This window comes from Phodopus roborovskii, unplaced genomic scaffold, assembly GCF_943737965.1.
Source record: "Phodopus roborovskii unplaced genomic scaffold, PHOROB, whole genome shotgun sequence".
In the NCBI taxonomy this organism is placed as follows: Eukaryota; Metazoa; Chordata; class Mammalia; order Rodentia; family Cricetidae; genus Phodopus; species Phodopus roborovskii.
The window spans coordinates 8,454,736-8,479,096 of NW_026126549.1; the positions used below are offsets into that span (position 1 = coordinate 8,454,736).

The following is a 24,361-nucleotide window of genomic DNA, read 5'->3' on the forward strand; positions in this document are numbered from 1 at the left end:
GATAGCTCTTTGTAACTGTTTCTATAGTAGACTGTACATTAAGCCCAGTCCTCAAGGTAGGCTCTAAGCACCCACTTCCTGTTTCTGCTTTCCAAGAGGGCAGGGGAGAACAGACAGTGGCTTAGCTAGTCCTGGGAGATGTGTTGCTTACTGGATGAGATTCAAAGTGTTTAGCAACCAGGATGGCCCGACACTGAGCAATAAAAGCAAGACACTCATAAGTCGCTGGAGTGGTGTGTGCAGCCTGTCATTCCCTTTAAGGAGCTAGGCCCTGTGGTTATCCCATAGCTCTGGGTACACAAGACCTCTCTAGAGTCATGTAAAGTGGGATGAGCAGACTTTGTCCTGATATTCTTAATTTTCATCTAGTTGTATTCTCATGATACCCCAAGATTTTCAGAAAGTATCATGGTTGCTGTGATAGTGTTTCCCATGCTTGCTTATTCCCTACTATGGAGGGACTATGGAGGTTACTAAGGCCAACTCCTTATGCCTGCCCAGTTCTTTCTGATTTTCTTGGCTTTCTTGGGTGAGAGAGGTCAAGCTGTACAGCTAGCTGAGCATCCCTCTGGCTGGCCTGAAATCTTCAAGGCTCATATCATTGATGATGGAGACAAGAAGGCTGGTGGTGAGCTAAGCTCATCATGGGGGTGAGAATGAGCCAAAACACTACTCCAGGCCTCCTAGCCTAATGAATCACTTACAAAGTGTTGGATGCAAGCAGCAGCTTATCATCTTTCTGAGCTGCTGGCTCCCAGCCCTGTTTCTCTTGCTGAATAATTACTAGGCGGTCTTTGACACTCATAGATGTAACACTGGCCTAATCAGAAATCTGGCATAGATCAGTGAATCTGCTTAAGGATGGTTTAGAAGCATGGTTTGAGCCTAGCAAGAAGTAGCAGACCACTCATTTCCCATAGCTAATGAGAGACCCAGGGTGGTCCCTCACACCCACACCAGATAGCTTATGGTCAATTCTCTTCTCAATCAGCAATTCTTGTGAATCAGTTCCTTCCCTAAAGATCACTCTATTATAAAGAAGGCCAGGTGCCATAGAAACAAAAAAGGGAACAAGACAAAGCTAATTCTCTTGGCCAGAAAATGAGTCTTGGGTTAAGTTTATCAGTGGAATGCTGTGCTTGGCCACAGCTAAGCACTACAAAGTGATTGAATCTAATGTGTGTTCTATGAAGTAAACAAAATTCAAGCCTGGAATTGTGTCCAGCTTATCCCAGAATTACCCGTTCAGTAAGAGTATGATTGTGTAAAGGACAAGCAGAGAACATACTATAGGCATTGAAAAGGCTAACTTGGAAGACTTGGGCAGCATGGGTATTTGCAAAACAATCATCTCTGATGTCTTGATCTGTCACACCAGCGATGGCTATTAGAAGACACAGATGGGGCAGGTGTGATTTTGAAGGACTTTTTAGCTACATCTAAAATGGTCCTTATTGGTCTGTGCTTCTTGCTTCCTCCTCAGGGCTACATATCCTCCCAATCCAATTTGAAATTCCCATTATTTGTCTTGCTTTATGGCCATACAGAATGGTCATTTGTGGGAGGAGATTCATAACCTGAAAATTATTGAGCAAGTATTCATTGATGGGGCTATTATTTTGCAAAAGACTACAGCTAAAACACAGTTTGTACCCTCTGTGTTTTTTCAAATCTAGTGGCTTCCAAACTTTGGTCTGAGAAGTTGTAAGTTTAATGGAAAAGCAGATCCAAGGCCTGAGGCCATCTTTCTCAACTAAATGGGGCCTCTGTGGCACACGGGAGGAAAAAAAAATCAGTGAGGGAATCCAGGCTGGTGTCTCAAAACCGGGTGGTTGCATTCTGTGAACAAGGAACATTCCCAAACTCTGGCATAACTAAAAATTCACATAATTCAAGACAAACTTTCCAGAGAAATGAAAGCACAGTGAGATAAATCTGTTCCTGGAAAGCATGTACCTGCATTATGCTGCTTTTCATTTTTCTTATTTTTCTTGCCCATTTTGGATAATGTTCGGTAGAGAGCATTTTTTTTTAAGTTAACAAAACTCATGTAAGAACACACTTGGTAATTCCCACACCTCTAACATTTGTCCTAAGGACTTTCATTTTCATGTGGCTCCCTTGGCATCAGCGCTGACAAGTCTCAATTCTATTAACAATTACTTACAGAGAAAAAAAATGTAGAGCATAAGGTGATTCTGCATCACTACAGTCCTTTGGGTTGGAACAGGAGCAGTCAGGAATGCTACAGGGATTCACTCTCGGGTACCAAACACCAGCATATTAACATGAAAATGACATTAAATGGTGGAGATGCCTTTTACCAACAAACATGGAAACACTATTGTAATAACTAACTAGCTTCAACAGGTTTAAAATTAAAAGACTTTTCAAGGGCTTTTTAAAATTTGAGGACTTAATCTGATTTTCAGTCTTGAAAATGCAGTGATAGGACTACTAATTCTAAATATTAAACCATCCTAAGTTGCAAGGTTCAAATTTGGTCATGCAGCATACCATCACTCTTAACACAACTCTGTTTTGGATCATTGGAATGTTTTTTTGTTTTTTTTTTTTCTTTTAGGGAAGAAGGATTTGAGGTATTCTTTTATGTGGAAGCTACATGGATTTTTCTGCAATCACAGAATAATACATTTTTTAAATGACTTATTTTATTACTTAATTTTTTCATACAGTGAATTTTGATTATATTCTTTCTTCTCTCTCACTCTTCCCAGATCCTCTCCACCTCCCTACCCACCCAACTTCATGTTCTTTCTCTCTCTCAAACAAGCAAACCAGCCATGGACATAAAACAAAACAAAAACCCCAAAGGCAAAAAACAAACAAACAAAAACAACAACAACAAAAACCACCAAACCACAGCCAAAGAAAAACACACATAAAAATGTGAAATCCCTTTTGTATTGGTCACCGGTTCTTGAGCATGAGACCTGCCATAGAGTGTGACTGATAGTCCTTCTTTCACTGTTGGGAAAACAGGCTTTCCCTCTCCCAGGAGGTATCAATTGAAAATAGCTTCTTGATTAGGGCCAGGACTTTGTGCTGAGCTTTTGTCTGACTTGAACCTGTGCAGGTTTTGTGGCTACTGTTACAGTCTTTGTGAGAGCATATGTGCTTCTTCATCCATTTCCAAATAGATCCCTAAGCCTTTGATAGAGGAGTGTGATGCAGACATCCCTCTTAGGGCTGATTACTCCATGGTCTTCACTATCTGCATGTTATTCAGTTGTATGTCTCTGTGTTAACTACCATCTACTGTAAGAAGGGGCTTCTCCAGTAAGAGTTCAGTGACACATTGATCCATGGGCATAGCCATATGTGCTAGTAGTTGTTGTATTACTATGGTCCTTTAGTCGAATAATAGTAGGAGGTTTCTAATAGGGCTCATGATTTATCTAGCCCCAAGTTCCAGGGACCATCGACAGTGTCAGGTGTGGGTTTTTGACATGGAGCAGACCCTAACGCCAACAAAAAAGCGGTTAGTTACTTCCATCACATTTATGCCACTATTGCATTATAGTCACTCACCGGGTTTATAACTGGGTGAGTTTGATGATTACTTTTCTCTTCTGATATTCTGCACTGTATAGTAACTTCCAGAAATATGAATGTTAGTCAATAGGGGTGAAACTTCTTGTTGAGCGTTAGCTCAAGTTCTTTATGTTCAATTATGTAAGTATGGATTATCTTGCAATAAAGTCTTACTGTCACGTGTGGCAGTAACCAATATAGCTGGCAATAGCATGTAATGTTTGAAGGTAATCTATGGGACCTGCCTTGATTAACAACTCAAAGAGATGTGGCCCATTCATGGAGGCCTTTCAAAAGGCCTTTGCTATTAGTTGTCCCTGCCCTTATCTCTCCTTCACCCTGTTCGCCAATCACCCTTTCCATTTAATCCTCCTAGTTTAGTTTCTTCTTTACATGTTTAAAACACTATATTCCATTTCTCCTTCTTTGGACAATCCCCTCCACTCTCTGGTCCCTTACCAGCTACCCAATCTCTGAATATTCTGAATAAAACACATATCTAAATCTTAAGACCTAACACCCAGATATAAGAAAAAACGGGCAGTGTTTGTCTTTTAGGGTCTGAGTTACCTTACTTAGGATAGTTGACTCTAGCTCTATCTGCAAATTTCATAATTTAATTTTTCTTAACAGTTGAATAACATTTCATTGTGTAAATGTATTTTTTTTACATTTTCATTATCTATTTATTCATCAGTGGATGGATATATATGCTATTTCAAGCTTCTGACTTTATGAACATGGATGAGTAAGTAAGTATCTGTGAAGTAAGATATAGAGTCCTTTCAGTCTATTCTCAAGAATGGTAGAGCTGGATCTTGTATGTCTAGTTTCGCCTTTTTTGAGGAAACTCTACACTGATTTTCTTTGTGATTGCATGAGGTTTCATATCCATCAGTAGTAAAGTATTCCCTTTTTTCCACATCCTCATCATCATATGTTGTCATTTGTCTTATTGATCTTGTTCATTCTGACTGGGATAAGATGAAATCTCAAAGTAGCTTTAATTTGAATTTCCTGGGGTTAAGGATATTAAAGGTTAAGGATTTAGAAAAATATGTCTCGGGCGTTTATGCTTCATCTTTTGAGAACTCTCTTATTCTGCACCCCATTTTAAAATGGGTTATTTGTTTTCTTGATGTTCAGTTTTCTAAGTTCTTTGTATATTTTAGTTGCTAACTCTGCTAGATGTATAATTGGAAAATACTTTGCCTATTGTGTAGGCTCCTGCTTTGCTCAAAAGGAATGATTATGCCCTTTTTTTTTAAAATCAAAAGCTTTTGAGCTTCATGAGGTTCTATTTACTGATTATTGGTCTTAATGTCTATGCTATCAGTGTTCTGTTCAGAAATCTCTTCCTGTGCCAATAAGTTCAAGCCTATTCTTTACTTTCTTTTCAATTGGGGTCTTGACACCTGGTCTTATGTTGATTTCCTTGATCCATTTGGAATTGAGTTTTGTACAGGGTAATGGATAGGGGCCTATTTCCATTCTTCTATGTGTGGCTTCTAGTCTGACCAGTAATTATAGATTTTCAAAGTAAAAGTTAATGTGGCATACCTCTGGGAGATCACTGTTAGTGCTTTGCATTCTAAGATTTTCTCAGCACCTATATGAACTTAAATATTGTAAGTGCTCTCTTGGTCGCTGTTTCTTTTTTACTGTGACAAAACACCATAACTAATAGGAGGACAGCAGAAGTCCACATCTTGATCTATCAGCAGGAAAGAGAGAGAGAACACTGGAAATGTTGCAAATCTGTGGAAACATCAAAGTCCATCCCAGAGTGACACACATCAACAAGTCACACCTCCTAACCCCTCCTAAACAGTTCCACCACCTGGGAAGCAAGGATTCAAATATATGAGACTGTGGGGACCATTCCCAAGCTTCTTCCACAGTAGCATGGAGTCAAAATGGGCAAGTTTTGAAGCCTGACATTGCACTACTTAAGTATTGTTCAATTGTTCTAATTTAGATACGAGTGTGGGCCCGGAAAGACGGCATTGCAAATGGAAATGTAGACTTTGCTGTGAACATCACAGGTCCCATCTTCTCATTTCTGGAGGATTTGTTTAACATCAGTTATCCACTTCCAAAAACAGGTGAAACATTTAAAAAAGTTTCAATGCACAGTTTTTCTGTTCTGCAGGCCCTGCATTGAGATCACATGCTATACTCATGAACCTTCAAGCCATTTAGCTTTTATTTCGGAGTTAGCTTCATTCACCATGGTGTTTGATGCTTTCCGAAACACACAATGATCTGGCTGTGCTTTCTCTGTCTGGTGCTCTGTATCTAGTGAGCTGAGCATTTCTATTTTAGCTCCCTTGTGGGTGTCTGGTGGTTCCTTCTCTAGAAGGGGCTCTTAAGACTCTTTTGTACTTACATATAACGCTGTGCAGTGCTGAGCTCTGGATTCTTTCAGCTAGCAAGCTTGCAGGATTTTAGATATTCTTTAGCGGTGACTCATTGGCTTAATACTCATTGTTATCTATAGATTTCATCATAAAAATTAGAATCATGTGTGAATATGAGCCTTGAAGATTGATGTAAATATTTTATCTTCCATAGAGCTGTATGGTATGCCTGTAAAGTTTTGCAAGCCGCTCAGCTCAGAACGTTGCTCAATTTTTTTTCTTCTGTTTAAATCGTGCGTGTCATGTAAATTTATTTTGTTCCTTCATGTTTCTGAAATCTTGAGAACACTATGCTCTGCCTGCACAGGCAGATAGCAGAAGAGGGTGGGGAAAAATATCTGGGATGCGAGGCTGGTCAGAGCCTCTTTAGTTTAGGGGGAATAAAGGGTGAGGGCTGGGGAGCAGCTTAAGCCTGGTCAGAAACCCTGGTTTGCCTGTCACATTACACCACTGGCAGCGGCAGGCATCTGAGTTGTAAACCAAGTTCCTAGCTCTTGCATGCTAGAGGAGCTTAAGGGAGATAGTCCTTGCCCCCCTTTCCTTCTCTGCCCCCCAAGCCATTCACTACCATCCTGCTCCTACTTGCTGCCAATGTACATCACCATTGTCTCTACTGGAACAGTCTTTATGTGGTGCCACCCTCCAACTTGTCCTCCCATGTGAACCCAGAATCTTTGCAGAGAAATGGCTGATCATGTTAAGGTCCTCTTTAAAATCTCCATGCAGCTTCCTATAACCATGAGGACGGGCTCTGAACTCCAACCATGTCTTTACAACGATGTACCAACTTATTCCAGGAGTTGGGCAGTTCCCAACTATGATTGGTGCTCTCAAATAGTCTCTACACCCTCCTTGGTCCTCCAGGCTCTTCACGCCATATGCAATTTGCACATCTTGGAATGTCTTTTACTTAACTGGACAATTCACTTTTTCTATTTGTTAACTCGGACAAAAAAAGGTCTTTCATAGGAGGAGTGATGAATAGTGAGACATGCACACAGTAGAAGACTATACAACAATGAAAATGAAGCACCTTTTCTAAAGTTTTAAACCCAAAGTGATTTTATATAATGAGATACAATAGGATATATAATCTATTCAAAGCAAGGGAACAGTAAATACACAATGTGGCAGAAAACAGCATAGAAAGTTGGAAATTTTTTCAGCTGGCCCATTTCAGAAAAATTTGGCTAATCCCAGGCAATTCTAAAGGGTTAAACGTTAGATCCATGGTTGCTTCTATTGTTATTTTGAAATAACTGGTTAAATGTTTGTATAAGAGACTGCAGAATCATATGGTAATTAGTGATGATAGTTCATTTTCTAAAAGCCCAATGATTTTTCTTAATTAAATTGCATTTAGTTAAAATTTTAAAATGTTTAAAAAACAGTCATTAGAAGGGGCCTAGCAAGGCGGCTCAGTGAGTAAGGGCACTTGCTGCCAAGCTTGACAACTGAAATTCAATCTCCAGGATCCACAGAGTGGAAGAGAGCACTGACTCCCGTGGGTTCACTTATGATCTCCATATGTGTGTCATGACACTTACACACTCACACACACACATACACATGTATGCACACACACACATACATACACATGCGCACACACACATACAAACACATACACACAACATACACACACACGTATGCTTGCAATTACACAGACACACATGCATGTAAAAAGATTTAATTTCAGAGAGTTGTAAAAGAAGTCAATCAGTCTCTATAAGAATTGATTTCTCATAACTATCAGAGCCAGACTCTGAGTGTTGATCACATTCATCCTTCTAGTAGAGGGTTTCCTGGGAAAGCAAACAGGATCAGTTAGCAGAGGAAATCTAAGGTCAACATAAGGAATTGGGCTGGGCAGGGCAGCAGAGTTTTTTTTTTTTTTGCGAGGGAAGTGCATGGGTTTGGGATGGTATGAGTGTGACCAGGAGGGGTTTAAAAGGATGGGCAATGTCACTAAGTCTGATGGATGCTTTGAGACAGACTGATTCACAGGGCTGAGGAAGGACCAGGATTTAGCCCATTTTGCCATCTTTTTGTTGAGTTTTGAGATCTTTCTATATTTGAGCTATGAGTCTCTCATCAGAAATATTTGATCTTTATATGATTTTCATACAATTGTCATAACTTATTTTCTAGTTTCTATCTTTAGTGTTAGTTTTTGGGTTTTTTTTAAATACCCTTCCCTTTACTCAGGTTGCAAATTTCCTGTAATCTCTATTTTCCAGTAACCTAATGACTTTATTTGAACATAATTTGACATAATTTATAGCTAAACAACATTTTATTAGAAATGATGATTTAATTTTTTTCCTTACTTAAATCCACTTAGATATAATTGCCTTGCCTACTTTTGACAACCGTGCAATGGAAAACTGGGGGCTGTTGATATTTGATGAAGCATCCTTGTTGCTGGAACCAGATGATGAGCTGACAGAGAGAAGGGCTATGGTCTTGTCCATCATCTCCCACGAGGTTGGGCACCAGGTACCTGGGGAAATGTTCTTCCTTATTTCACAGCGAGGTATTTTCTTACCATTTTCCTCCGAGAAGCAAAATCAAGAAATACCAGCCACACACCACATTTGAAGCAGCATGTTAGTACTTAAAATGTATAACTGTACATAAAACAAGGAATGGCCGTCTGGGTGGTAGTGGCCTCACGCCTTTAATCCCAGCACTCAGGAAACAGGGGCAGGCAGGTTTCTGAGTTTGAGGCCAGCCTGGTCCACAGAAGGAGTTCCAGGACAGCCTCCAAAGCTACAGAGAAATCCTGTCTTGAAAAACAAACAGGGTCTGTGTGCTGTCAGTCAAGCTGAGTCCCACCCACTGAGGTGTTGTCAGCCTGTTTAGCTTTATTCTGGGAAGAGCTTGGGTGGATGCAGGCAGTGTGTGAGGGAGGGACACATGAGGGCTCAAGCTGCATCCACAAAGAGTGTCACCAGGCTGCCCATTGCAACCTCTGTGTGCTTCGCATTGGGATCTTAAAAGTCTAAGCATTTGACTTGATGGAAAGTCTCACACCTACATTTTTGTCTCTATTCCATTAACAGAAATGTGTCAAGCAAGAAATAACCTTAACTATGACAGTGGAGTTTTCTTCTGCGTGTGACTCCACACCCTGGCTACATAGTCCTCATACCCCCACGAATTTTGATCAGCTGTTGAAAGTGTCATTTCTTATTGTAACCCAAGTGATATAAGCTGCTAACAACTGCTGTAAAAATTTAGTTAGATAACAAGATATGGATTTGTTGATTTGGGGAATGTATTTTTTCTTTCCATATACATTTATCCTTTTTCCTGCCCTGTTCAGCTTGAATAGAGAAAAACACAGCTACAATACATCACAGAGCATACACACGCTTGAGTGATTCATACATGGTGTGGATCAAATCAGAGTCTAAAACATAGTATCTACTTACAGTAAAGTCCTAGTTAGACTATGAGGTGGGAGAATAGTAGGGGGTTAAGTGAGAGCCTAGGACTTCAGCTTCATTGAACTAAACACAACTCATGGGCAAAGCCAACAGTTTTATTCACCTAGCCAGTCTTGTGCTTACATATCAGGTTTAAAGCAAAGACTGCTCCCAGTGACCAGAAATGACACATCATTTCTGAGAAATGCATAGCTGCTCGTGTGAAAACAGCAAGGCATGTTTGGGAGGCCTGCTTTCGAGTTTTGTTATTGATGGCAAATGACACGAACATCTTTTTGTCATCTTACCTCCTTCGTGTGTATTTGCAGTTAAGACAACTCAGATTTTAGAAATATCTTTTCCTCTCTCACATCTCCAAAAGTGGTTCGGGAATCTGGTGACCATGAGTTGGTGGAATGATATCTGGCTCAACGAGGGCTTTGCAACTTATTTTGAACTTGGAATAATTAACTACTTCTATCCCAAACTCCCAAAGGTAAGTAATTTAATCATTTACCCACAATTTTAAAATGAATGCATATTCATTGTTGGAAAATCTATAAAACACAGACAATCCAGTAACTACTAATTGATAAAATTCTTTATCAAAGGTGAGTCATACTGCCTTGTATGTTCTTTTTATTGCAAGATTTTTACTTATAACTTTTGTTTAAGTGATATTTATACTGAAACTTCTTTTGGCTTAAATTTTTTCATCTTTAGCTGGGTGGTAGTGGTGCATGCATTTATTTCCGGCACTTGGGAGGCAAAGGCATGTGGATCTCTATAAGTTTGAGGCCAGCCTAATCTTCAGAGAAAGTTCCAGGACAGGAGTTCTATACAAGAAAAGCCTCTTATATCCCCCCAAATTTTATACTTATTTACTTATTATTGTGTCAGACTGCATATGCTGTAGCATACATGTGGAGGTCAGAAGACAATCAGTTGTAGTTCATTCTCTCCTTTCAACACATGGGTATGAGGCCATGCCTCCTTCTTTCATCTCAGCACTGAGCACAGGTCCTGTTGTTCTGGAAGGGAGTTTGGACATCATTCTATAGATGAGAATGAAATGTTAAGGGCTTCATTGATTTACCTGAAATCATTTCCTGTCTGGGACAGAGTTGCCTTTGAAATCTGATTGTCTGATGGCCAAGATGATGATGATGAGAATACTGGATTTGCCATTCACCAGCTCTTCAAGGCTCAGGGTCTCTGAGTTCTGGCATTTGTTACTCAGTAACTTCTCTGTCTTTCTATTTCTGCCTAGTTTAGGAAAGTAGAAGACTCTGTGATGGATCCAAAAGCAGTTTTCTTGTGTTAAGCATGGTTCTGACCCTCAATCCCAGGCCTCATGCTTGTTAGACAAGAGCTCCACCACCTAGGAGAACCCCTGCATCCTCACTCTGCCTTTCTTACCACCATAAGCTGAGGTGCACAGTAGAACATCTGAGCTAAAAGGAGTCAAATGCAGTCACTGAACAGCTTTCTGAACATCTGTTACATACTAGGTGGCAACTGTCATTAAATATACACTTGTGTGCATATAGGGTATCATAGACATTGTTCAGTCCTAAGAACAATAAATGATGATGATAAGTAGCCTGAAGTGGTTAACTCCTATGAAGAAGGTTGTACTTCCTGGGAATTTTGCTAAAACCCATAAATTAATTTACACTTTACGATAATAAGTGAGGACAGTGATGTTTTCCCTGATTTGAAATGGTAAAACTGAATGTCAGAGATAGATTTGGTGACTTGTATGAGTAAAAGAACTGTTAAGACAGAAAGAAAAAAATTATCGTTGGCCCATTGTCTTGACAACTCCCTATTCATTTATCATAACACTTTGCTTTTTATAAAAGTTTTATCTGTTATGCTTGAAAAAGAAGAAATCCATCTGTGACTTGACCAAACTAACTTTGGCTTTTTGTTCTTCCAACTTATCTTTCTGTTCATTTGTATCTTAGGAAACAGTTGTGAAGACCAAGTAACAAAAACTCAAAACGTTGGTAAATACAGTAGGGCATTTTACTACTATGAGCATACATACATAAAAAACATTAGAAAGAATTGTATTAAAGCTAAATTGTGGTAGAGTTCTTAGGGCATGAATTATGCAAGTTTAAAAATTTCTCCCTTGTGTCTACGACACATTGATCAAAATGTAACACTCTCAAGAACAGTAGCAGAACCTATGCTTAATGAATAGGCTATTACTGAACTAGCAACAGGAAAGCTTTACCATTCAACATCCTATAGTTACGGGAGTATAGGATACTAGCCAGACCAACATGATTTTGACACAATCTCCAGCTGGTCAATTTTCCATTAAACTTTCAGACGTAGCCAGACATGGTAACTTACATCTACCATTTCAGCTATTCAGGAAGCTGAGGTGGGAGGATTCAAAATTAAAAAAACAACCTGATTTATATCAAGGCGCCATCTCAAACAACAACGTTGCTGACACATTACTCTGTGTTATAGGCTTCTCATTTTCAGAAGATCAGATTTTGGCAATAGCCTGGAGGTAGTTAATACTTACTGTCAAATTGACAAGGTCTAGACTCAGCAGTCTTCTGGGTAGGCATTGATGGTAAGAGTATATATAGGCATATATAAGGTTAGCCTTTGGATATACCTATCGTCTAGATTAGGTTATTATCTGTTATTATTATTATCTAGATGAGATTTCCTAGAGTGGGTTAATTATGGTGGAAAGGGCCATTTTAACTTTGTGCAATAGCATACACCAGGAGCCTAGTTGAGTTAAAAAGAGAAAGTGAACTGAGAAGTAACATTCATTGCTCTCTGCTTCCTGACTGTTCATGAAATTTGCTTTTGGTAATATAATATATTTTGTCACAGTAACAAGTCATGTAACTCACATAAGCCTAGTTGATGGTATTGCTAATCAAAACTTAAGCTAGGAATACAAAGGAGTTGACCAGAGCATTAGCAGGTGTAAGTGGAGAAGAATTTGAATGTTTACCTGGTACTGGTATGGCATATGGCATGAGAAGTCAGTCTGAGTTCCAATCGGTAGGGATTTTAGGCTTTACAGGGCTATCAGGGGCTAACCCACCCACCAGGGTGCAGATAACTCATCTGTGCAGCATCTCTCCTAATCTCCGTTCTTTTGTTTTTTGTTTTTTCACCCCAAATTCCTCTTTGGCTGTAAATTAGTTTTCTTTCTAGCTTCGTATCAGAGAGAAATTGTTTTTGCCATGTGCCCAAGGGAAAGCCCGTGTCTTCGATAGTACTGTGGCTCCCAGAACAGTGTAATGAACTACTGTCTCAGAACACGTAAAGTGCAAACACCTGGATCTAGTCTGTGGATGACTCTCCAGTTATTATGTCAACACCACTGTCAGTTTATAAGTCTAGTGTGCCTTTTGCTTTGTGAGTATGCATGGAAAAATACCAATCAGTTTTGAAGATTCATTGAGTCAATCGACAATATAATTTAGTAGAATGGAACTACATAGAGACGGTGCAGAAAACCTGTCTTGATGAGAAGTACATGACTCTTAGGAATCACACTTCTATAATTAACCTCTTAAAAATCAAAGCAAAAGCTAGAGAATAGGAAGGAAGATGGCCTATTGTTTTGTTACTCAAGGAATTCTGGTATTTGGGGCATATTGTAAGTCAGACACTTTTTAATTAGTCTGTCTCCGTTTCAATGTGGATTTTGGAAGCTATCTTAGGAATGCTGGATTTTGTATTTCTGTAACCCTCTGAAGTTAATGTGGCTCAATCTTTTCCTTTATAGAATGAGATCTTCTTTTTTAACTTTTTACATGGAGTCCTCAGAGAAGATCACGCCCTGGAGTCTAGAGCTGTGTCCACTGAGGTGGAAAATTTCACAGAAACAGGAGAAATAAATGAACTCTTCGACATATATACTTACAACAAGGTAAAAACATATTTGGGCTTTCTTCTGTTCTCATGCAGAGAATTGTGTAGCATGGAGTCCAAAGTTGATAAAATGCTACATGGTAAAAGTAACTTTAATCTTACTGCCTAATAGATGTCAGAAAATGCTTTAAAGTCAGCCTTCACTTAGCAAATATTAGATATTGGGCACATCTACTATTATAAACAGACTTACACATAGCTCAATGCATTGGAAGTAAATTTTTCTGGGTTTCTGTGAGTGAGTGTGTGTGGAGGGTGGGCATGCATGCATGTGCATTGGGATGCCAAAGGACAACTTTGGATGTTGTACCTCTGGAGGCATCAAACTTGTTTTTGTGAGACATGGAGCTTGCTGATTTGGTTAAGTGGATAGTCATATAGTACTAGGAATCTCCCATCCCCCCCGCCCCCCGTTCTAGGATTGCAGACAAACACACATGCTTAGCTTTTGTACATGGGTTCTAAAGATGGAGCTCAGGTCCTCTTTCTTGCTTCAGTGGCTGAGCCATCACCCCAGCTCCAAACTTCTGTTTTGTAGAATTTTATTCTTGTATGCAGATATCATAATTTAAATATTTTTGTGTACCCCAACTCTTTATATGTAGAACATTTGTTTGCTCTTTACTCACTACTTAATGACAATCTATATATTTTATTTGAGGATAATTTAAATAGGGAATTCAGGAACAAATTGGAATCAGAAGCACAGCATGGAATCGTGTTCATAAAAGTGGAATGTGTCTGTGTTTAAATAATGAATTTTGTTCAGCTGACAATGGCTTTGTGTGTCTTAGGGGGCATGTATGGCCCGGATGCTCAACAGTTTCCTAGGCCAGCACTTGTTTATCAATGCACTTAAGGTGAGTTGCTAAGAGTGTTACCAGATAGCAGCAAATGTAACTTGCGTCGGCATCATATTGCTTTAACCCCAAATTCCTCTGTTTTCACAGTCATATTTGGAGACATTTTCTTACTCAAATGCCGAGCAAGATGACCTATGGAGACATTTTCAAATGGTGATTGTCCTTCTCAAGACTTTCTTGCTGAGTAGTTTTGTCTGATACAATACAAGAGCAGGAGGCCATGAGTGAATGACTGAATCACAGCAACATGACTTTTCCCTATTTATAAAACCCATTAGGTCTCAGGTATTTCTTTAGTCTTCACTCTACTTCTATGCCCAAGACAGAGAGTGATCAGCTAGGTCCTTAAATTTGTGCTGAATGAATAAATAGATAAATAAATAAACATTTATATTGTCAGTCTTCTGCATTTGTGGCTCCATATTTGGATATTCAAGCAACCCAAGATGAGAAATAGAAGTTCTGTTTGTACTAAACATATATGGACTTTTCTGGAGCCATTATTTCCCAAATAATACAATATAATAACTGTTATATTCACATAGCATTTGCACTGTGAAGGAATTACAAGTCACTGTAGTTGATTTGCAGTACATGCTTGCATAAGAGCACTTTTATATAAGCACATCAGCCATGAGTGTCCTGAAAAAAAAAATCCCTCCCAGACACTAGAGGAAAGCCATGTACAGTCTGACAGTTCTGAAAAAAAAAAAACCACTGAGGATTACCATGTTAAGAAGCAATAGGATGGTTATTTCATTTCATTTCATTGGGTGAGATTGCTGCTTCAAAAGATTTTGCTGATAACCATGTCTTTTTTATGATGATTTTTTTTTCTAATCAGGTCATAGATGAGCAGAATATAATCAATTTGCCAACAACAGTAAAAAGCATAATGGATAGCTGGACATACCAGGGTGGCTTTCCAGTCGTCACGTTAAATGTGTCTACAGGCATCATGAGACAAGAGCCATTTTATCTTGAAAAGGCTGAAAATCAAATTCTTGTAAGCCACAAGTAGGTTATTGTTTTCCTCTATCATCACTAGGTTTGGGGTTGAGCAACAATGCAATGGAAACCAGTCAGCAGTGAGGAAGTATATATAACACTTGCTAGGCATATGCCCTTCTATTGGGTGACTCCCTGAAAGGCTGGCACTGTGTGCTAGGGTGAGGCAGAACTGATCAAGTCCAGAAGCCTGCACCTAGGGACCAATGTGAGCCCTTACTCGGGACTTAGAGTCACATGAGTGAACAGACCCCTAGAATTCTTTATGTTCCTCATTGTTCATCAGACAGATGAATCCCCCAGGATTCTGAGTGAAAGGCAAGAAGATGATGTCACCAGTGGCACAAGTTTTCAGATAAAAAAGAGGGTCCTGTTGCAGTCTTTTCCCCTAGACATAGAAGCTAGAGGTAGCTACATCCTTGAGGAGAGTGCTGTGCACATGTGTGCAATATCTGCAACTTTAAAATTGTAGCCTTTAGACCCGATTCAAATGCTGGCTTCTACAAAAGTCAGACTCTGTGTAAATCTTATTCAAGTCCTCTGAGCTCCAGTTGCATTGTCTGCACCACAAATGGAATGGGGAGATGATGCAAAAATATGCAGCAGTGAGTGGTAGCACGCCACTCATCGCCCACCTCTTCCTCCCATTTCTTCACCTAATTGTTAACTTGCAACCATTTTAAGTAATTTTGACCCTCGAATCTCAGCATGAACAAATGATTTGCAAATACTGGAAGAATTTTCAAGAAGGGGCTGGCAAGATGGCCCAGTGGCTTTGACCCCAAGCTTCATGACATGAGTTTGATTCCTGAAATCCATGTTAAAGCTGGAAAGAGAGAATTAACTCTAAAAAGTTGTTCTCTGACCTCCAAACATGTGTACTGCCTCCCACATTCTACATACACAGACAGACAGACAGAGACACACACACCAATAATAGCAACAAATCAAATAGTCCCACTCTTTCTTCAAAACCCAGGGGGAGAGAAACTGAAGTTGAATAGACTCTGCACTCTAATGTTCGAGTCTTTGAAAAGTGGGCAGTCTTAGGTGTGCAGATAAATGTACAGTCACAGCTAAAGGACTAAGATGCCAGATGTTGAGAATTGGGAGAAGATTGGAAACAATTGCCTGAACTGTGTGTCTTTCCTAAAGACCCATGCAGCCCTTGTGGTCATCCAATTCATCCAGTTCACAGCCACCAGTATGGGAGGAAAATGTAGATGCTCAGACAATGTCCTGGCTGATGCCTGTGGATATGTTTCAGATGGTCAGAAAGCTGGAGGTTGAGAGGTATTTTGAAATGTTGGCAAGCTTTTCCTTTTTAAATTACCCTTCACTTCTCTGGGCATAGACAGAATTGGGTCTGCCTGAAGCATTTTAATAACCCAGAGTGAGGCCAGGTGGCTACAATTTAGTAAAACCAGCCTTTCACTATTTCAAACAGAAACAAGTCCCAGCAATTGTCTGTGTTATAAGAGGTAAGCCTGTAAGAGACAGCAAGAGGGAGGGTGATAAAGAAACAAAGTAACATTGGCTAACAGAAACGCAAAGTAACCTGAAGAACAAAACCACAGGAGTCTGCTGGGATTGACCATGGACTTGGAGGTCGGCTATTTTGGCATCTCTTTAATTTGGGATGACTATGTATATTCTTGTGTGTGAAAATAGCTAATTTTTCCCCTTTCTTTCAAAAAGTAACACATGGATTGTCCCTATTTTTTGGATGAAAAATGGAACCACACAACCTTTAGTCTGGCTAGACAAAAGCAACAGTAAGTAAATATATGTGTGCATTATATATGCATATATGTACATCTGCATGTATACACATCTATAAAAACAGAGACATTTTGTTAAAAATGTCAAGTTTTTGAAAACCTGATTGTTGAACACAGAGCTTTAAATTATTTCAAATTAAAAGTAATTATACATGAAAATTTAATTAGCAGAGCGGTGATGGCACACACCTTTAAATCCCAGCACTTTGGAGACAAAGGCAAGCAGATATTTGTGAGTTCAAGGCCATCCTGGTCCACAGAGCAAGTGCCAGGACAGCCAGGGCTACACAGAGAAACCCTTGCCTCAAAAAAAAAAAAAAAAAATATATATATATATATATATTTAAATCTTTTTAAGAACATTTGTTTGTTTGTTTGTTTGTTTGGTAGTGGTGTTCCCTGAGATGCAACTTTCAGATACTGATGGTGATTGGGTGATTTTAAACCTCAATGTGACTGGATATTACAGAGTGAATTATGATGAGTTAGGTTGGAAGAAATTAAGTCAACAGCTTGAAAAGGATCCTAAGGTATGGTCTAGTTTTTGTGTTTTAATCAAGCATCCATCCATTGTCATTTGGAGACGGAGAGCCCCTTGTCTAACACCCATGGTGGAGACAGTTTTATTCTCATTCTTAAGAAGGACTGATTTTAGTTGAATGTATATTTTTTTAATCATTCTTCTTTCTTTTCCAAAATAAGTTTACCTTTTGAGATGAGAATCAGAATATGTTTCCCTCACATCATAGTAGACTGATTTATTGAAATGCCTAATCAAACTATTTTGCTAACATAATTGGTGAGCAAATAAGACAGAATTTGTGTGATTCAAATGCATCTAGAAAATGCAAACGTTGAGGCAACCACGACATGATGAAATGTGACTATTAGCAAGGAGTGTACTCAAATGCTTGGGAATACTGGGAAGATGAGTTCCCTTGGACCAAATAAATGAAAGTAATGGGAGGTGTTGGAGGAATGGCAGGGGGCTTTGGGGTCCTCTGATGGCCTAAGCTGAGATTGCAGTTTGTGAGCTGTCAGTGTTGACATGATCAGAGAGGCTGCTAATAGGCCTCTGCCTCTCCACGAAAATGGAGGAACTGGATCACATCAATGAAATCTTGAGAGCACAGACACCATTTAAAATACCCCCCCCCCAGTGCTACAAAATAGTGCTGAGTAATATTTGTTTACCATCTGCTATGCCAAAACTTTCCTGAATATGAGGCATTGTAAAAGCATTCATACATACATTCTCTTTTGGAGAAGTGTTTAAACGTCCGTTTGGAGCTTTGTCTTTTAACAGGTATGTTTTAGGGGAGTATTTTGCTAAACTTTCTGCCATTTTTAAGCATCATGATTGGTATCAGAAGGCTGTCATCAAACCATATACATAATAAGCAAATTGTGTACTGTTCTCCATAGCCACTATCCTATGTCTAGGAGACAGAGGAATGTTTAGGCACTGCTGGTCTCGAAGTTTCTGTTTTGAAATATTTTCCTCTTTCCTTGACCACGTTTGGATTTCTTTCCGCAGGCCATTCCTGTCATTCACAGGCTGCAGCTGGTGAGCGATGCTTTTGCCTTGTCTAAGTAAGTACCCTCTCTCCTCTCAAGGGAATATCTTAAAAACTTTATAAAAATAATAGCCTTGTGACTCTGAAATTGGTTCTTTAGTATGCAGAGGCCTTAACCAATTAAGAATAGGGTCAAAAGCAGGACATGTTTGCTTAAACCTGTAACTCAGCTCCTGGGAGACTGATGCAGGAGGATTGCTATGAGATAGCAACAGACACACACACACACACACACACACACACACACACACACACACACACACAATATTAGGGCCAAATTCTATGTTCTCAGTGGAACTGTATAGCATAAATTGTCAGATATAGACTAAGAACTGAGATTTTGAAATTACTCAAAGGTGATGGCTGGCAGCTAATGGTAGTGATATCTGGGTTACATTTTGATACACTACAGAACTATAAATTTTACATGTCTGTAATAGACTTGTTTAATATAAGCCATGTCACTGATTAACCAGAAATATTATTATATGTTCAGGATTTAAATTTTCAGGCAATGAAAGAATATATATATATATATATATATATATATATATATATATATATAATAAATTACCTAGCATGTCCTCCTTTGTGACTGCCATATGTACTGAGTATTTGTCATTTCTTTACTTATTGTTCCCTCTGATACCTGTTGCTCAATGCTTGGCTGACACACTTCTAGAGTCACTGTGGCTTACATACTGCTGGCTACATCCTCCAAGAATAACCCTTTTGGCTTCTTGACTCTTTGAGATGAAAACTTGACTTTCTGACTTTACTTCTTCCTTTCACTGTGGGCATCATCTTTAAGCACAATTATGTTTACATGATCTTCCTTTTTTCCACGGGATGACTCAGTTGGTCTTATAATTTAAGTGGCTGTTTCATTAGGTAAAGGCTCAGAAAGATGCTAAGATGTTAGAATCTAAGATGCTAATTATATTCTAAATGGACATCTCTCTCTCTTTTTTCTCCCTTGTCTCATGTTTATCATTTCAATCCATTACCTTAACCACTGAATGTTATTTTGGTCTTTATGTTGTTCCTGCTATTTATAATCCTCTCTCTCTCTCTCTCTCTCTCTCTCTCTCTCTCTCTCTCTCTCTCTCGTGTGTGTGTGTGTGTGTGTGTGTGTGTGTGTGTGTGTGACATGTATCACCGTTCTTCCCATTGTCAAACCTTGAAACCTCAGAGGCACCCTATTGTCCCTTTTCCATGGCTTATGCTCAGCCAATCAGCATGTCATATCTATTCACTCTTGATAATGTCTTCTGAATTCTCACCTTACTACTTCTGCTACTTTCATACTAAGCCATTTCTGTCACCTTTCACTCAGTCTCTTTCCTTAGCTTTCAGCCTTTAGTTCCTTTGACTTCCATTATGACTTTCAGCATTGCAGCAGTATCAATTCTAGGCATCAATATTATCACATTATTTTAGTTGCTTAAGAAGCTAGACTTCGTCCCAAAGAAATCTTAACTCTTTATCCTGATTTTCAATGACCTTCTCAGCTACAAACCACCTATTCCATTATCTTTGTCTCTCCCTAGACACAGCATCACCTGGTCCACTAATTTTACCTCTCACTAGACACAGAAACATCCTGCCTATTACCTTTGCCAGCCCACCACAGAGCACCCCATTGTTTCTCCTTTGTCCCATGCTGTCTTCTCTACCTTTTGCAACTACACAAGGCCTTTGGTGCTCTCCTCAAGTGTTTCTTTCTTGAGGTCTTCTCTGATTTCCCCTTTCCCCTGGGATATTTCCATGTGTATGTTTTTTGCCTTGGGAACCTTATTCTCAGTAGTTCTCATTCTTTATGAGACCCCTCCTTGACTTCCTAGTTCAGTTCCAGCTGAACTCCCCAGTGATGCTCTTAGCTGAAGACAGCTGCTGTGCCATATGCTGGCCTCTCTGCCTACCAGGAGCTGACAGAGCATTTGACTGAGAATGCTCATGATTGACAGCTATTGAATGCAATGTCCTAAGAGCATATAACAAATATTCAATACTTCATAGCTAGCAATTGACCTGGGGTTTCTACAGCTTCTAATGTGGATGTGTGAATGAACCAAGTGGATACAAAAGCCGGCAGCATTTGTTGAATTCTATATTACAGATATGATGGGATTCCTGCCACCCATGCTTGGCTTGTTTACACATCTTGTTGAAGTTAGATGTTAAAAAGTGGAGCAGATATGGAAAGAGAGATCCTTTAGCAGGTCAAGGTTTTTTGAGTGTGTGTTTTTTTAAACCAAACAGAAACAATTATATTGAAATTGAGACAGCACTCGATTTAACCAAGTACCTTGCTGAAGAAGATGAAATCCTAGTGTGGTTTGAAGTCTTGGTAAACTTGATAAACAGGGATGTTATTTCTGATGTGAACAACTTTGCTATATACCCATTATTGAAGGTAATTTCATGCTTTGTTCTATGGCTTTTAAATCAACCCTCTTTGTCTCTTTCTGTATTCTGGCTAGCATCTGTGGGACAGATCTTTCCAAAAGCAATGTTCTAGTCATTCCAGATGTTTGGTGTTTTGTTTCTTTTTAGCTACAACTGGTTATTCTTAGAAGAAAATCTATCTATTACCCATAGACCTGGCCTTAGAGATGAAGGAAGGAGAAGCTTGGCAGGGTTTTTCATTCTTGGTGAAATGAAGGTGTATCCAGAGAGAGACGAAGAGAGAGAAAGAGAGAGAGGGAGAGAGATGGCAGAGGAAGTGAAGAATGAAAAACCCAGAAGTGGTAAAAAATTATATATCTTCTTATAGAAATACAGTATATATTAGGAACAATTTCCCAAAGAGATTTGTAGGCAAACAGTTTCTTATCAACCCTGTGGTCATGACTCTAATATCCATGTCTTAATGGATCAGCAATTCCATTCTAGGCGATAACATTCTAGAAAAAAAATAAGTTTCAAAGCCTCTGTCTCTGTTAGGAAGAGAAAGAAAGACACTAGCGTTTATGATTGAAACATTCACAAGCTGCCATCAATGAGAGAAGATAAAATGGAAAATTCCCATCTGTGGCTCTTCAGCAGGATTTGGAAGGAATAAGTCAAGAGTAAGATCAGAGTAGATGTTTAGAAGCAACCCTTTGGTCAGTCCAGGTCCATGAGCAAACTAGAGAGTGATGATTGCAAGAGAGTTTCTGGGTCATTCTGAGGAGGATTTGTAAACACCTCCAGTTCCAGATGCTCTTTTTTCTAGTATCCAAAGTAATGTTGGGAACTTAACTGAATATAGGGAGGGTAACTTACAGGAGGATTTCTGGACTCTTAAGACTGTTTTAGGCCAAACCAGTATAAACTGACAGCTGTACTGCCTCAGAGAGTTTCAATGGGTCAATAGTATCTAGTTGGTTCTTAGCAATGTTAATGAATGCCTGATTTTTGTATTTATCAGTGGTCTGAGCGCAAGTGACAGTAACTGCTAACATTTACTAGGCTCTTACTTTGTGCCACTTTCTGTGGCATTATGTCTGAAGCAACTGAACTCAGAGAAGTTTAAAAATAACTCAGTATATTTAGTAACTAAGATCATTTCTGAAAAAAAGTTTGTTGTTTCTCTATTAATATCTTTCAGATAAATAATAATATACTTGGAATTCAGTGTTGTGTGTCAGAAATAATGGTAACTTTTCTTTGTGGTTTATAGAAGTATTTGCTAAAGAGAATTAACTCAATATGGAGTACTTATTCAGCTATAATTCGAGAAAATGTGACAGGACTACAGGACAATTATTTAGCTCTGTAAGTATCTTTAAGTGGTCATAATTGAATAAAATATCTTATCTTAATAGATGGGCTTCTAGATTTTTTAAAGAGAATCTTTTTTAATAACTAAAATCTTAATAATCTGTTACTGAGAGAGTTGGTATACTATATGAGAATTATAACTCCAGACCTGGTGAACTATGTGTGTCTTCAGAGGAAGTAATAGCTTGAGTTCTTAGTTTACCTGCAATGCATGTGTGTGTGCACATGGAAGTTTAAACCCTGTATTTGCAAAAGTTACCTTACTGATTGAAGTTTTGAGTGTGTCCTGTTATGGGCTGTGCTAAGGGCACCCGGACTCTACACCAGTAAACCAAAGGCCATGGGAAAGTTGTCAGGGGAAAAGTTGACTTGCCATTAGGATTTAACTCTGGATACCACTCAGCTCCCCAGGCTTTGTATTTTCCATGGAAAGTAATCAAACAAGACACACAGGACTTAGTGTAGAAGACAGAGTTTCTTGCAGTGTCACGTGGAATAATCTTAAGAGACGAAAATAGACAATGTCAAGAGAGATTATTGTCAGTGTATGTTGTGAACTAAACCTTATCTGAGGGGTAATTTCCATGGCCAGCCTCTTTGGATTAACCCTCAAATGAAGAGCTAACGTTTCATCTTTGCTCTTTATCAGAAAGCCTCCTGCTAGATGGGAATTTTTCTGGCAGTTCATAAAGTCACAGCTCTACACAGGGCCAGAGACACAACTCTTACCCTATTCTTTTGACTAAAACTTATATAGCAGGGCAGACTAAAACAAAAAACAAGAAAAAAATCTATAAAAATACAGGTTTTATGAGGAAGAAACAGCCTTCTTAAAGCTCTGTTACCCCCACCTCCTTCCCCTTCATATGATGTCTTAAATCTTACAGAGAGACAATTGTGACTCTTCCCCTTCCTTTATCCATCACTGATGTGTTACTAGGGACACAGGGGATGAGGGATTAGAGCTGATTTGCAAGGGGGGGGTCCATCCTCCAGGTCCTTTCAGTCTGCTAGTTTCTAACTAATTACCTAATATTTCTCTGTATTATTATTGTTAGCAAGAATTCTACCATGATGCAAACATGAACTAGGTTGACAATATTATTCACTTGTATATGATCATCTTTAATTACTGCAAATGACTGTCCAGTGGGGGAGTAAGTACATTTTCATGATGGTTTAGGAAGGAGGTGAAAAGGCCATGTGAGGCTATGGTGCCTCTGTTCCATTTGTGTGTGTATGTTAAAATTCTAGACTTGGAGGTGGTGGTAGCCAACAACTACAGCTACAGCTTGTAGAAAAATCAAACTTAAATCAATCAAACCAAATGAGGAATAAAAAATACACAAAAATACGATCATTCTTACTCAGTAGTACCCTGCTCAGGAAGTAGAAATTAGTGGCATAGTCTACACCTAGATATCCATAGAATTGATAGGTAAGTCCATAGATGGTATGGGGATGAGGGTAATATGTGTGAACATCAGGAAGACACAAAGGCACTCAATCGTGCAGCCTGTGTGTAAACCAGACACCGTGTAGGCTCTGCCGAAGCACGCTGAAGTAGCTGACACTTGCAGCATCCTGAGCCAGGGTTTCTTCTCCAGCCACGTCTGGGAGAGGTTGATTTTCACAGAATCCCATTTTGCTGCAGCTAGCCCAAGTTTGTGATGGGTGGGGAGAGGGAGTGAACACATAAACAAATTTCTAAGAGTATCTGTCAGGGGACCTCGGCTGACGCAGATCTCCTAATTGCTTATCTCAATGTCAGGTCAGGCGAGATGAGACTGAAGGGTGGGCCAGATGACACTAGCATTTGTTTTCTATCTGGCTTCTTTTGCCCAGCCCCCAAACTTGATGGCTGTGGCAAGACACACAACAAAGCCTGGCTTCCGTGTGTTCATTGTTGTTTAGGGCCCTTCTCTGAACTCATTTTGAACAGGAATGCAGACCCTTGCTTAGCTGTAAAGATAAACCAAACTCCTCTGTTTCTCTTTGTACATGCACACGATATTTGACAGGAGGAAGAATCAGATGCTT

The 24,361-nt window shown here is 39.3% G+C and overlaps 1 protein-coding gene across 1 annotated transcript in view; it reads left to right on the forward strand.

The window, feature by feature from the left end:
* Lvrn (laeverin) overlaps positions 1 to 24,361 on the forward strand; it is a 52,286-nt gene that overhangs the window by 12,657 nt on the left and 15,268 nt on the right. The window contains exons 4-15 of the mRNA XM_051200979.1: positions 5,534 to 5,660; positions 8,317 to 8,471; positions 9,786 to 9,899; positions 13,182 to 13,325; positions 14,122 to 14,187; positions 14,278 to 14,343; positions 15,035 to 15,207; positions 16,897 to 16,973; positions 17,370 to 17,509; positions 18,517 to 18,572; positions 20,819 to 20,972; positions 22,221 to 22,315. Coding sequence (XP_051056936.1) covers positions 5,534 to 5,660; positions 8,317 to 8,471; positions 9,786 to 9,899; positions 13,182 to 13,325; positions 14,122 to 14,187; positions 14,278 to 14,343; positions 15,035 to 15,207; positions 16,897 to 16,973; positions 17,370 to 17,509; positions 18,517 to 18,572; positions 20,819 to 20,972; positions 22,221 to 22,315 — 1,367 coding nt within the window. The remainder of the gene's footprint in view (positions 1 to 5,533; positions 5,661 to 8,316; positions 8,472 to 9,785; positions 9,900 to 13,181; positions 13,326 to 14,121; positions 14,188 to 14,277; positions 14,344 to 15,034; positions 15,208 to 16,896; positions 16,974 to 17,369; positions 17,510 to 18,516; positions 18,573 to 20,818; positions 20,973 to 22,220; positions 22,316 to 24,361) is intronic.